Below are 15,686 nucleotides of genomic sequence, written 5' to 3'. Positions count from 1 at the left end.
CCAGTGATCTCTACAGAGGTACTAATAGCACGATCAGTTACTAGCACATCTGCTCATTCATTATGTGGTAGAGGAAGGACAGTGGCCCCCAGGTCTGGCAGGTAGCCATATGGCAGATACCAGAGGAGGAAGACAAAAGAGACAGGATCTCACGCTGCAAGTGCCCCACCTAGTGGCACACAGATGTAACTGCATGTTCAATAGGCCAGGCCAGGTCTCATAATTCAGTATTATGGTAGGAAAATAATGCAGCTTTTATACCAATTCCTGCAGCAGCACTTTTCACAAATGAAGAAATTTCTTGCAAACTTTTTCCTTCTTCTGCTAGAGCTCCAGCGATCTACAAGTAGTAAATAAAAAAGAAAAAAGCTAAGTAAAGATCAAAACAATGACGTAACTAGAAGCAATGGGGGAACACATGTTTGAGTCACATAGCTTCTACTTATTCCCACGGTCGTGGTCGCTGTGTGTGCATGAACGTACTACGTACATTTAGATTACGGCCCCATGTTCGGGGGATCAGTCTTTCCTCTCCTGGACCCATACATCAGCCCTAAGACCCTGCACATTTTCCGGTGTGGAAGGCTGATACAAAGAGCTCTGCTCTCTTTGGATGACTGGTTCATGTATTAGTCCAGACTTGTACAAATTAGGCCCAAAACCTGGGAACGAAATGTAACTAAGCAATGGTGCAGTGCTGGCCTGGATCCAGTGTGCAAGCCTATGGTTTAGATCAGCTTTTACTGGAAAGAATAGTCGTTATGATAAGCGGCAGGGAGCGACGACCACGGAACTGCACAGATCAGGTGCAGAAGCGCACAGCATTGTGTGTGGTACGTGCTCCTGCCCGGCGTCTGAGGCTCAGGTCTATGTGTCTACCCAGGGCAGGAGCACGTACCACGTACGATGCTGTGCGCTACTGCACCTGATCTGTGCAGCTCCGTGGTCGCTGCTTATCGTCACAGGTATTCTTTCCAGTAAAAGCTGATCTAAACCATATCTCTACTGCCCTTTATACTATAACATTGAGCAGAACTAAGCTCTGCCTATTGGTTGGGTCTTCTGTCTAATAAACCAAGGGTGCGCAGCAATTTTTGGCCTAAGGGTCCCATAGTTCCTTTTAACCAATAGCTCTGACTACAATCCCAATTAATAGAAGGATCCCTACATGTGACCCTGTCAATACTGTATGCAGATCGTTTGTCACCTATGGTCTAATATCCTCACAATAGGAGAAACGTGTCCTTCACCTTATGAACCAGTATGATGCCACACAACCCTCGACGTCCAGCCTTGCGAGGGGAGACGAAAGCGCAATCATCAGCGACCACCACCATTTCCACATCCACCCCATCCCTCCTTGCACGCTCGAGAGCCAAACCAAAATTCAGGCGGTCCCCCGTGTAATTCTTCACCAGCAACAGAACTCCAGCTGTCAGGAAAGATAGAAAAGAACTTTGTGTTTGGACGGTACCAAGATATATATCTTTCCTGTGCTTGGGCGGTACCAAGAAACATATCTTTCCTGTGTATGGACGGTACCAAGAAATATATCTTTCCTGTGTTTGGGCGGTACCAAGATATATATCTTTCCTGTGTTTGGGCGGTACCAAGATATGTATCTTTCCTGTGTTTGGATGGTACCAAGATATATATCTTTCCTGTGTTTGGGCGGTACCAAGATATATATCTTTCCTGTGTTTGGGCGGTACCAAGATATATATCTTTCCTGTGTTTGGGCGGTACCAAGATATATATCTTTCCTGTGTTTGGGCGGTACCAAGATATATATCTTTCCTGTGTTTGGATGGTACCAAGATATGTATCTTTCCTGTGTTTGGATGGTACCAAGATATGTATCTTTCCTGTGTTTGGACGGTACCAAGATATATATCTTTCCTGTGTTTGGGCGGTACCAAGATATATATCTTTCCTGTGTTTGGGCGGTAACTTTAGCCCTTTGCAGCTATAATGGCTCTTGAAGCTACAGGGATTCGCTCCAAGAATTCTACACTTTTTTGGCTTTTCTATTTATGTGGCCATTTGAGGACTTGTTTTTTTTGTCTTTTTGCAGAACTATTTGCATTTGTTTTATGGCAAAACATTAAATCTTGGAGAGCAGGTGAGTAGAAAACAAAGATTGCACAGCATTTTTCGTGTCGGACAATTAGTGTGTTAGTTTTATAGTCTGGGCTGTTAGGATTGTGGTGATACAAAGTACATCTACTCTTACATTATTTTTACATTTTTTTACATAAAGCATTTTTTGTGGTGCCATCCCAGGACTCTAATATGGTGGCACAGGGAGCTCCCTATTACTGACACTGTGGATGCTACAGACCACAGAACCAAAGTGGTGAAAGAGTCGGGACTGGAGTTTTCTCTACTCCTGGTGATTGTAGCAGGGCACCGGTGACTACAGGGGACGGTGTGGGCACGGCACCAGCCAGAAACTACAGGGGACGGTGTGGGCACGGCACCAGCCAGAAACTACAGGGGACGGTGTGGGCACGGCACCTACAGAGGACGGTGTGGGCACGGCACCTACAGAGAATGGTGTGAGCACGGCCCCTACAGAGGACGGTGTTGGCACGGCCCCTACAGAGGACGGTGTGGGCACGGCCCCTACAGGGGACGGTGTGGGCACGGCCCCTACAGGGGACGGTGTGGGCACGGCACCTACAGAGGACGGTGTGGGCACGGCCCCTACAGAGGACGGTGTGGGCACGGCTCCTACAGAGGACGGTGTGGGCACGGCTCCTACAGAGGACGGTGTGGGCACGGCCCCTACAGAGGACGGTGTGGGCACGGCTCCTACAGAGAACGGTGTGGGCACGGCCCCTACAGGGGACGGTGTGGGAATGGCCCCTACAGGGGACGGTGTGGGCACGGCACCTACAGAGGACGGTGTGGGCACGGCCCCTACAGGGGACGGTGTGGGCACGGCACCTACAGAGGACGGTGTGGGCACGGCCCCTACAGAGGACGGTGTGGGCACGGCACCTAGAGGACGGTGTGGGCACGGCCCCTACAGAGGACGGTGTGGGCACGGCCCCTACAGAGGATGGTGTGGGCAGGGCTCCTACAGGGGACGGTTTGGGCACGGCACCTACAGAGGACGGTGTAGGCACGGCCTCTACAGAGGATGGTGTGGGCAGGGATCCTACAGGGGACGGTGTGGACACAGCACCTACAGAGGATGGTGTGGGCACGGCCCCTACAGGGGACGGTGTGGGCTGGGCTCCTACAGGGGACGGTGTGGGCACGGCATCTACAGAGGACGGTGAGGGCAGGGCATCTACAGAGGACGGTGTGGGCATGGCACCTACAGGGGACGGTGTGGGCACTGCATCTACAGAGGACGGTGTGGGCAGGGCACCTACAGAGGACGGTGTGGGCATGGCACCTACAGGGGACGGTGTGGGCAGTGCATCTACAGAGGACGGTGTGGGCATGGCACCTACAGAGGACGGTGTGGGCACGGCACCTAGAGGACGGTGTGGGTACGGCACCTACAGAGGACGGTGTGGGCACGGCCCCTACAGAGGACGGTGTGGGCAGGGCTCCTACAGGGGACGGTTTGGGCATGGCAACTACAGAGGACAGTGTAGGCACGGCCTCTACAGAGGACGGTGTGGGCAGGGATCCTACAGGGGACGGTGTGGACACGGCACCTACAGAGGATGGTGTGGGCACGGCCCCTACAGGGGACGGTGTGGGCAGGGCTCCTACAGGGGACGGTGTGGGCACGGCATCTACAGAGGACGGTGAGGGCAGGGCACCTACAGAGGACGGTGTGGGCAGGGCACCTACAGAGGACGGTGTGGGCAGTGCATCTACAGAGGACGGTGTGGGCACGGCACCTACAGGGGACGGTGTGGGCAGGGCACCTACAGAGGACGGTGTGGGCACGGCACCTACAGGGGACGGTGTGGGCAGTGCATCTACAGAGGACGGTGTGGGCACGGCTCTTCTGCTCACGCCATTCAATGAACATAACGGTACGTCCATTTGCGAGAGCGTATACTTAAATGGAAGCACAGTTATATTGCTTTGTGCGAGGAGGGTAAAGGACAACCCTGCCTGTAGCCCTATTAGGGTATGTGGGTGTGACAGAGATGATTCCCTGCTTGCTAATCCCTTTTTGGTCAGAACAGAGAACCTCCACCTAAAAAAGGCTTCTGCTCTGGAGGACGTGGCACCTCCACATACTGCAGCATCCACTGCAGGCAATGTCAGGCCACTTGTGGCTCCCACTGGCAATTTCAGCTGATCTCGGTAGGTTAGTGAAGTCAGACCAGCAGCGCTGAATTAGACATCCAGCTTCTGTTTAAGGAGGAACTGTCTGCATGAAACAACCTCTTTCAAGGGAATCTGTCAGCAGGTTTTGTTATGTAATCTGACAGCAGCATGATATAGGGACAGAAACCCTTATTCCAGCGATGTGTCACTTAGTTTACTGAGTGCAGCAGTAGCGAAATAATCCGTTTTCTCTGCTGTAGATGTAGCAGAGCTCTGAATGCTGAGCTGTGTAAAACCCCACCCACGCTCCTGATTGGCAGCTTTCTATGTGCAATGCATACTGACAGGTGCTAATCAGTGCTGGGGTCGGAGTAATACGGAGCAGGAGGACTAGGAAGCATGAGGCAGCTTGTCTGCAGTGATAATCTCCTGCTGATAAAACACTGATTGTATTGGTTGAAACAGCAAAGCACAGCCTAGTAAATAACACATCACTGAAATCAGACTCTCAGCCCCTACACCATGCTGCTCTCGGATTACATAGTAAAAACCTGCTGACATATTGCCTTTAAAATATATTTTAAATGACACCAATAACTAGCATTCCATGGCAGGGAGTAAAGGTTAGATTACTAAAAATAGAAGTAATAATATATCATTGTGAAAGATTTGTATTGTATTGTAATTTTTAAATTGTAAAAAGTTGATACATTGAAAAAAGAGAATAGTAAAGGCATAGAAAACAAAGGCAATAAGTGCACCTGCTCCGGCCTCTGCTACTGTTCTGATGGCGGCTACGATGCTTCCAACCGGAGGGGATGTGAAGACAGCACCAGCGATGACCCCAGTGAGCATGCCCTGACCAATGTACCCTGCGCAGAGGGAAACGTGAATGTTATCAGATATTGATAGGTCACCGATATCATAGACAGGAAACGCATGTAAGGCCCTGACGGCCCAGCTAACCGCAGCACCACTGCCGACAGGAGAGTTAGTGAGTGCTACAAGGGTGAGTACTCGGCCCAGTGCAGGGTAAAGGAGGGCGCATTTACCATCTTGGATGGAGCTAAGCTTTAAGGAAATCTGTCACCAGGATTTTTGTTCCCCCATCTAAGAACAACGTGGTGTAGGGGCAGAGACCCTGATTCCAGCAATGTGTCACTTACTGGGCTGCCTGCAGTCATTTTCACACAATTGCTGTTTATCTGCAATTCTCGGAGTGCTGAGCACAGCCTCTGCCCACACCACTGAATAGAAGCTTTCTGCCTATGCAGTGTACACAGAAATCTGCCATTCATTGGTGAGGACGGGGTTATACAGAGCTTATGAATATTCTTGACTACTTGATAACAGGTTTACTACTCCTCCAGCTAATTTCCTGCGAATATAAGTTATTTTATCAAAACTACTGCAAGCAGCCCAGTGACACATCGCTGGACACAGTATCTCTGCCCCTACATTATGCTGCTGTCAGATGGGGTTGAAAATCCTGGCGATAGATTCTGGTTATTGAGGAAGATGATTGTTGAGCATATGATACAGGGGAGAAGCCGCCATCATACACAACATATATTACTGTGCTACCTGCGTGTGCGGGTTCATGTCCTGAGCCGCCTCCCGACAACAGCGCTACACGGCCCTTTACACGATGAAGGTCAGCACGTAGCACTACACGGTGTCCCTGAAGTACCCGCAGCCCTGGACAGCAAGATGCCAGGCCATGGAGGACGTCATCGACACAACCAGGGACGGAGTTCAGGAGCTTCTTACTGACCTAGGAGAGAACAGGATGGCACAGGAGTGAAGGATCTACACTGGCAGAAATGGGCGAGTGCGGGCGCAAATAAGTCACATACCTCCATATTACAGTCACCCGCAGACAGCAAAGATGTATCCTGTGCAAGAAATATAGTATTAATACACAGACGGCACTGTATATGGGAGACTCTCACTAGTGACTGCAGAGTATCGGCTCAGGATGGGCAGTGACTGGAGAGTATCGGTGCAGGATGGGCAGTGACTGGCGAGTATTGGTGCAGGATGGGCAGTGATTGGAGAGTATTGGTGCAGGATGGGCAGTGATTGGAGAGTATCGGTGCAGGATGACCAGTGACTGCAGAGTATCGGCTCAGGATGGGCAGTGACTGGTGAGTATCGGTGCAGGATGGGCAGTGACTGGAGAGTATCGGTGCAGGATGAGCAGTGACTGGAGAGTATCGGTGCAGGATGGGCAGTGACTGGAGAGTATCGGTGCATGATGAGTAGTGACTGCAGAGTATCGGTGCAGGATGGGCAGTGACTGGAGAGTATCGGTGCAGGATGGGCAGTGACTGGTGAGTATCGGTGCAGGATGGGCAGTGACTGGAGAGTATCGGTGCAGGATGGGCAGTGACTGGAGAGTATCGGTGCAGGATGGGCAGTGACTGGAGAGTATTGGTGCAGGATGAGCAGTGACTGGAGAGTATCAGTGCAGGATGGGCAGTGACCGCAGAGTATCGGTGCATGATGAGTAGTGACCGCAGAGTATCGGTGCAGGATGGGCAGTGACTGGAGAGTATTAATATTTCAGGGAATGATATGCAGTTAATGATACACAATGACAAGACAGAAGACAACATGAAAGCAATAAAAGAGAAAACTTACAGCTCACTGATCTCCTGCGCTCACATCTAGCACCGGGACATCTATAAAGCCAATGTCTGGGAACTTTACACTTAGATCAAAGTATACCAGTGGTCATGTGACCATGTGGGTGCCAAGAGTTGTGCAAATCACCCAAGTGCATTCTGGGTAGTCTCTAACATGCAAACGAGCCACCTCTTATATTGGCAGGAGACGTTAGGTGTTACAGAACCAGTAGCAGAGCTGATCCCATAATCATGGCTGTTCTGCCACTGGCCACAGAAGTAAGGGACGGCCGCAGTCTCCATCCACTGGCAATAACTCTGATGCTTGGAATAATCATTAATCCGGCTCATGAACAAGTCCCATTTTATCCACTATAATTAATAGCAAGTGATTATGATTAAAATCAACGTCGATTTACAAAGATCAGTCACAAACTGAATGCAAAAACAAAGCAAAAGCTGTCATTAACGTCATCATCATCTGTATTTTACAGTCATGGCCAAAAGTTTTGAGCCTGACACAAATGTTGGTTTTCACATAGTTTAGTGCTTCATTGTTTTTATAGCTTGAAGGCAGCCTGCCATGTAAAATAACGCCATCAACCTGTAGGTTACCAGTGTCCTGAGAGCCCCGCTGCCGGGAGGAATAGAGGCTCGCTCCATCAGTCATAGGGGAGGTGTCGGCACGGTCTCAGTCACCACAGATGTATAGAGAGCAGCGTCTGTAACCGCGCCCACGGCAGCTGGCTGTCAGTCAGTGCTAGGGGCCAACTTACAGCCGCCGCTCTCTATACACTGAGGGGTGAACAAAACGTATAAACACCATGCGGAGGAGAAAACAGCCACTGACCTAACAGAAAGATCAACCTCAAAAAGGATAGGGAGACATATTAGTAATATAAAAAATAGATTTTTTTCTTTAATAAACATTATAACACTACATGTTTACAATCAGTGAGAAATCTGTTAAACATCTATTGAAACCAGAAATCACCCAGCAAAAGATGTAATATATCCGCTCCCAGATATGCAAATTATTCAGTCCATACTGACTAATCATATTAGGGCAGTCTCTACACTTTACCTAGTAAGGAGTATCTCTGAAATGATGTGAGATTTATATACAGGACTCCATCCTAGACATAGCATTATACAGGGTGGGCCATGTATATGGATGCAGCTAAATAAAATGGGAATGGTTGGTGTTATCAACGTCCTGTTTGTGGCACATTAGTATATGGGAGGGGGAAAACTAAATTCAACTGTCAAATTCAGCGCACCGATCTGGCATCAGTCGAACATCCCTTCGGCGGATATTAGCTACTCACAAATGGCACCCTTACAAAATCCAGCTGCTGCAGGATCTCGACAAGCATGACCCAGATCGGCGAGCTGAATTTGCAGAATGGGCAAAACAAAAATTGGAACAGGACCCTTTACACAGAACATTATGTTCAGTGATGAGGCAAGCTTTTTTGGGTGGGCCATTTATATGGATACACCTAAATAACATGGGAATGGTGAGTTTTCTTCTTGCGTAGGCTGTCTTGCTTTGAAATCTGCTGCAATGACCCGGGTACTGCATTCACCAGACATCAACACAATTTCTATCCGCTCCTCACGTGCTAACCTCTATAACGTGTAAATGGCTGTAAACAAAGATAAACTTGTAACTAACTCATGAAAAAATAAAGTTACATTAAAACCAAGCACACCATTGTTTTTCTTGTGAAATTCTCAATAAGCTTGATGTGTCACATGACCTTCTTCCCATTGAAAAAAATAAAGTTGGATCCAAAATTACCGACTTCAAAATGGCCGCCATGGTCACCACCCATCTTGAAAAGTTTTCCCCCTCCCATATACTAATGTGCCACAGGACGTTGATATCACCAACCATTCCCATTTTATTTAGGTGTATCCATATACATGGCCCACCCTGTACAGTGCTATGTCTAGGATGGAGTCCTATATATAAATTTTACATCATTTCAGAGATACTCCTTACTAGGTAAAGTGTAGAGACTGCCCTAATATTCATATGATTAGTCAGTATGGACTGAATAATTTGCATAGAAGAAACCTGACCGCAGTTATATAAGGCCTTAGATGCATGCATATGTCTGGCTGAAACTGACATCAATACGCGTATAGCACATATAAGATTTCAATTAATGTTGTAAATCACATGAAATAACTTCATTGAATCTATTAGATACATTCAGAATGTTTCGTTCAGTCTGCCATGCATGCTTCATATCTATCACAGCAAGAATCCTCTCCTTCCCTAAATACCATGCCCCAGCTGTAGTGTAATACCTGAATATCCGCGCTCCTTATAGCTGATTTATACAGTTAATGGACGCTGTGCTTTGGGGCCAGTAATTACCTTTTTGCTTGAGTAAAATATTCCATATCTGGGACCGGTTATATTACATCTTTTGCTGGGTGATTTCTGGTTTCAATTTTTAGCTGATTGCTCACTGAATATAAACATGTAATATTATGTTTATTAACCCCTTAATGACAGCCAATACGTCTTTTAACTGACCTGAGATATAAGATAATAGTATCCCCATACAGGAGACAATCCAGCAGCTGTCAGCTGTACACTATAGCTGACAACTTGCTGCATCAGCCACGATCAGTGTTGGCACCATACATATATGTTTAACCCCTTAGATGCTGCTGTCAATAGTGACTGCATCATTATAAATGGTTAACAGAGTGTAGGGGCTTCCTCTTTATCCCAATTGGTGCCCTCAGATCTTGATTTTGTGGCCCTGATGTTTGCCATGGCAATTCACATCCAAATAGCGGCCTTAGAGTCTGACGGCTGTAGTAAACTGTTCAGAAGTTACCGACATTTAGGTGGTAAAAATAGACATTTTCATTTCTGTCATGCCACTTTGCATTAATTCCTGTAAAGCACCTGAAGGGTTAACAAACTAACTGACAGCAGTTTTCAATATGTCAGGGGGTGCTGTTTTTATAATGGTATCACGTTTGGGGTTTTTTCCAATATGTGAGACCCCTAAAGTCACTTCAAACATGGATAGGTCCCTAAAAAATAAATGATGTACCGTAAATTTCCTTGAAAAAATGAAAAATTGCTGCTACATTTTTAAACCTCCTAAAATGCTAACAAAATAAAAGAGCATTTTACAAATGGTGCTGATGTAAAGCCGACATGAGGGAAATGTTATTTATTAATGGTTTGCTGTGGTATGACCATCTGGATTAAAGGGATAATCATTCAAACTTTGAAAATTGCAAATTTTTTAACATTTATCAAAAATGTTTGATATTTTTTAAAAACACAAAACATATTGACCTTAATTTACCATTATCATAAAGTATAATGTGTCATGAAAAAACAATCTCAAAATCACTGGGATTTGTTGAAGCGTTCCAGAGTTATTACCACAAAGTGACACTGGTCAGATTTCAAAAATTTGGCTCCGTCACTAAGGGGTTAAAGAAAAATAAATATTTTTGTGTTACTAATATGTCGAGGTTGATCGTTCTGTTAGGTTAATCGTACAGTGGCTGTTTTCTCCTCCACATGGTGTTTATTACTGTAGGATCGATCTCTTGGTTTGGTCCATGCGGAATATGTCTGAAATGATGTTGTGTGCACACAACCTAAGGGCTCATGCAGACAAGCGTATAAGGGCTGATACTCATTTGTGCGAGAAACGGACGAGTGTAATCAGCTATAAAAAAAAAAAAAATCGGATTGCACTCGGACCAATGTTATTCAATCGGTGACATCTCACTTGCGAGTTTTCTCAGCCGCAATCAGACTGAGAACAAAATCGTAGGATGCTGCGTATTGCTGCGAATCTCGGACGAGACATGCCAATGTAGGTCAATGGGTGAGAGAAAAAAAAAATTGCACAGTACTCGCACCATGCGAGTGCTGTCCGATTTTTACGCACCGGTGTCCTTTGAAAAGCCGTAATTCATGTGCGGTGTACAGTAAAATCACACTGACAGGTTAGTATAGAAATATACACATAGAATAGGTAATATACAGGGCCGGACTGGGACTAAAATTCAGCCCTGGCATTTGAAGTTACACAGGCCCACTTGTCACATGGTGACTGTATAATATCTTTGTACACTTGTAGGCAGGGCCGGTTTTAGGCAAAGTGGGGCCCTAGGCAAAGTTTAAAATGGGTCCCCAAATGCTAACATATTGCACATCACACAGAAGCCTTTCTGTTGTATTTACGTGCGCTGAGTTCAGGCCGCTAAACGAGTTTGATCGACAATACTGAAGTTGTTCAACGCTTGTTTCCCGGCCTCTTTCCACCAGCTGAGGAATAATGATGAGACAGAACGATCACTAATAGATCACCATACAGTATCATGTTTTCAGCAGCACATCTACAGTTTACACTGGCAATGTGCTGCTGACAACAAGGCTTTTTGTTCCAGCAAAAACAATCCGAATATGCAGCATTTTACTTGTTTAGTAAAATACACCCCATAGTCCTCCATATATTATAATGTGCTCCATAGTCCTCCATATAGTATAATACACTCCCTATAGACCTCCATATATTAAAATACACTGCTCAGTCCTCCACATAGTATAATACACTCCTCATAGTCCTCCATATAGCATAATACAATCCTCATAGTGCTCCATATAGTATAATGCACCGCCACAGTCATCCATGTAGTACAATTCACTTCCCATAGTATAATGCACCCCATAGTTCTTCATATAGTATAACGTATTCCCCATAGTCCTCGATACAGTATAATGCAGCCCACATATAGTATAATGCAGCCACCCCAGAGTATAATGCAGCCACCCCAGAGTATAATGCAGCCACCCCAGAGTATAATGCAGCCACCCCAGAGTATAATGCAGCCACCCCACAGAGTATAATGCAGCCACCCCAGAGTATGTAACCCCCATAGAATATAATACAGCCCACCTCCCCATAATATATAATGTAGCCCCCCATAGAATATAATGCAGCCCCCCATAGTATATAACGCAGCCTCCCCCATAGAATATAATATACCCCCACAATAGTATATAACACAGCCACATAGTACATAACATGGCCGCCCCCATAGAATATAATATACTCCCCATAGTATATAGCAAAGCCCGCATATTATATAGCACAAACCGCATAGTATACAGCACAGCCTGCATACTATAGCACAGCTCGCGTAGTAGATAACACAGCCCACACAGCAGTATTCAGCACAGACCACACAGTAGTATACAGCACAGACCACACAGTAGTATACAGCACAGCCCACGTAGAAGTATACAGCACAGTCCACACAGTAGTATACAGCACAGCCCACAGAGTAATATATACAGCACAGCCCACAAAGTAATATATACAGCACAGCCCACAAAGTAATATATACAGCACAGCCCACAGAGAACTATATACAGCACAGCCCACAGAGAACTATATACAGCACAGCCCACAGAGAACTATATACAGCACAGCCCACAGAGAACTATATAAAGCACAGCCCAGAGTACTATATACAGCACAGCCCAGAGTACTATATAAAGCACAGCCCAGAGAGTACTATATACAGCACAGCCCAGAGAGTACTATATACAGCACAGCCCAGAGAGTACTATATACAGCACAGCCCACAGAGTACTATATACAGCACAGCCCACAGAGTACTATATACAGCACAGCCCACAGAGTACTATATACAGCACAGCCCACAGAGCACTATACACAGCACAGCCCACAGAGCACTATATACAGCACAGCCCACAGAGTACTATATACAGCACAGCCCACAGAGTACTATATACAGCACAGCCCACAGAGTACTATATACAGCACAGCCCACAGAGAACTATATACAGCCCACAGCAGTATACAGCACAGAGCACAGCCCACAGAGAACTATATATAGCACAGAGCACACAGTAGTATACAGCACAGAGCACAGCCCACAGAGAGCTATATACAGCCCACAGCAGTATACAGCAGAGCACAGCCCACAGAGAACTATATACAGCCCACAGTAGTATACAGCACAGAGCACAGCCCACAGAGAACTATATACAGCCCACAGCAGTATACAGCACAGAGCACAGCCCACAGAGAACTATATACAGCCCACAGCAGTAAACAGCACAGAGCACAGCCCACAGAGAACTATATATAGCACAGAGCACACAGTAGTATACAGCACAGAGCACAGCCCACAGAGAGCTATATACAGCCCACAGCAGTATACAGCACAGAGCACAGCCCACAGAGAACTATATACAGCCCACAGTAGTATACAGCACAGAGCACAGCCCACAGAGAACTATATACAGCCCACAGCAGTATACAGCACAGAGCACAGCCCACAGAGAACTATATACAGCCCACAGCAGTATACAGCACAGAGCACAGCCCACAGAGAACTATATACAGCCCACAGCAGTATACAGCACAGAGCACAGCCCACAGAGAACTATATACAGCCCACAACAGTATACAGCACAGAGCACAGCCCACAGAGAACTATATATAGCACAGAGCACACAGTAGTATACAGCACAGAGCACAGCCCACAGAGAGCTATATACAGCCCACAGCAGTATAAAGCACAGAGCACAGCCCACAGAGAACTATATACAGCCCACAGTAGTATACAGCACAGAGCACAGCCCACAGAGAGCTATATACAGCCCACAGCAGTATACAGCACAGAGCACAGCCCACAGAGAACTATATACAGCCCACAGTAGTATACAGCACAGAGCACAGCCCACAGAGAACTATATACAGCCCACAGCAGTATACAGCACAGAGCACAGCCCACAGAGAACTATATACAGCCCACAGCAGTATACAGCACAGAGCACAGCCCACAGAGAACTATATACAGCCCACAGCAGTATACAGCACAGAGCACAGCCCACAGAGAACTATATACAGCCCACAGCAGTATACAGCACAGAGCACAGCCCACAGAGAACTATATATAGCACAGAGCACACAGTAGTATACAGCACAGAGCACAGCCCACAGAGAGCTATATACAGCCCACAGCAGTATACAGCACAGCCCACAGAGAACTATATACAGCCCACAGTAGTATACAGCACAGAGCACAGCCCACAGAGAGCTATATACAGCCCACAGCAGTATACAGCACAGAGCACAGCCCACAGAGAACTATATACAGCCCACAGCAGTATACAGCACAGAGCACAGCCCACAGAGAACTATATACAGCCCACAGCAGTATACAGCACAGAGCACAGCCCACAGAGAGCTATATACAGCCCACAGTAGTATACAGCACAGAGCACAGCCCACAGAGAACTATATACAGCCCACAGCAGTATACAGCACAGAGCACAGCCCACAGAGAACTATATACAGCCCACAGTAGTATACAGCACAGAGCACAGCCCACAGAGAGCTATATACAGCCCACAGTAGTATACAGCACAGAGCACAGCCCACAGAGAGCTATATACAGCACACAGTAGTATACAGCACAGAGCACAGCCCACAGAGAACTATATACAGCCCACAGCAGTATACAGCACAGAGCACAGCCCACAGAGAACTATATACAGCCCACAGCAGTATACAGCACAGAGCACAGCCCACAGAGAACTATATACAGCCCACAGCAGTATACAGCACAGAGCACAGCCCACAGAGAACTATATACAGCCCACAGCAGTATACAGCACAGAGCACAGCCCACAGAGAACTATATACAGCCCACATCTCTTCTCTTCCTCCCCTCACCTCCTCCGAGAATGGCCCCACAGTCCAGAAAAAAAAAAAACTCTCCTCACCTCTCCTCGTGCCCAGCGTTGCTTCCTGGTTCCTGCTCCTGTCTCAGCAGCTGCAGTCTGCCCGGGACACAGCAGGTGCGCGATGATATGACATCATCGCGCACCCGCAGTGTCAGAGGCAGAGCGGGGAATGATGGGAGAGGAGCGTCTGTAGACGCTCTCTCCTCCATCATTGCATTCAACTGTACCGGCGTCTATACGCCGGTATAGTTGAATGCGACGGCGGGGGCGGCGGATTGAGCGGCCCACTACTGGCACCGGCCCTTCTGGCATTTGCCAGAAGTGCCCTATGGCCAGTCCGGCCCTGGTAATATATATATATATCATACAGAGCTAGATAGCAGAATAGCCGATAATTCACTTGTTGGCTTTTGTATAATCATTGCAGAACCCGACAGGATATGAGACATGATTACATACAGTAAACCATTGCATATCCGTTAGATTTTTATATGTCCCTCACTAATAATGTTAGTAGTGTGCGTGTGTAACATTTTGGAGCTGTGTTAAATTAAAGAATTCACGGAAAAAACTGGCGTGGGCTCCCGCGCAATTTTTTCCACCAGAGTGGGAAAGCCAGTGACTGAAGGCAGATATTAATAGCCTAGAGAGGGACCACGGTTATTGCCCCCCCCCCCCCCCCCGGCTAAAAACATCTGCCCCCAGCCACCCCAGAAAAGGCACATCCTATTCCGGCACTTAGCCACTCGCTTCCCATTGCCCTGTGGCATATGGGGTAATAAGGGGTTAATGTCACCTTGCTATTGAAAGGTGCCATTAAACCTGGTTAATAATGAAGAGATGTCAATAAGACAACAATCCATTATTAATCCAATAGTATGAAAGGGTTAAAAATACACACACACTTTAAGAATAAAGTATTTTAATAAAATAACGAAACACACAGGTTTACCATCTTTATTACACTCTCAATCCAAGCGAAGCCCTTGTTCTTCTGTAAAAAAAAAAGCAAAATAAAAAAGCAACACTATCCCATACCT

The 15,686-nt window shown here is 46.8% G+C and overlaps 1 protein-coding gene across 2 annotated transcripts in view; it reads right to left on the bottom strand.

The window, feature by feature from the left end:
- Positions 1-15,686, bottom strand: part of TKFC (triokinase and FMN cyclase) — a 32,925-nt gene that overhangs the window by 14,769 nt on the left and 2,470 nt on the right. The window contains exons 1-6 of one of the 2 annotated variants that reach the window (XM_077288005.1): positions 6,886-6,972; positions 6,099-6,137; positions 5,827-6,016; positions 5,004-5,114; positions 1,251-1,432; positions 262-340 (exon numbers count right to left, since the gene is read on the bottom strand). In XM_077288005.1, coding sequence (XP_077144120.1) covers positions 262-340; positions 1,251-1,432; positions 5,004-5,114; positions 5,827-6,016; positions 6,099-6,104 — 568 coding nt within the window. In that variant the 5' untranslated portion in view covers positions 6,105-6,137; positions 6,886-6,972. Of the gene's footprint in view, positions 1-261; positions 341-1,250; positions 1,433-5,003; positions 5,115-5,826; positions 6,017-6,098; positions 6,138-6,885; positions 6,973-15,686 lie in introns of those variants that run through there. The other variant, XM_077288004.1, reaches the window with a different exon arrangement.

This window comes from Ranitomeya variabilis, chromosome 2, assembly GCF_051348905.1.
Source record: "Ranitomeya variabilis isolate aRanVar5 chromosome 2, aRanVar5.hap1, whole genome shotgun sequence".
Taxonomy (NCBI): domain Eukaryota; kingdom Metazoa; phylum Chordata; class Amphibia; order Anura; family Dendrobatidae; genus Ranitomeya; species Ranitomeya variabilis.
The sequence above is the reverse complement of the archived record's forward strand: the minus strand, read 5'-3'. Positions and strand labels throughout refer to the sequence as shown.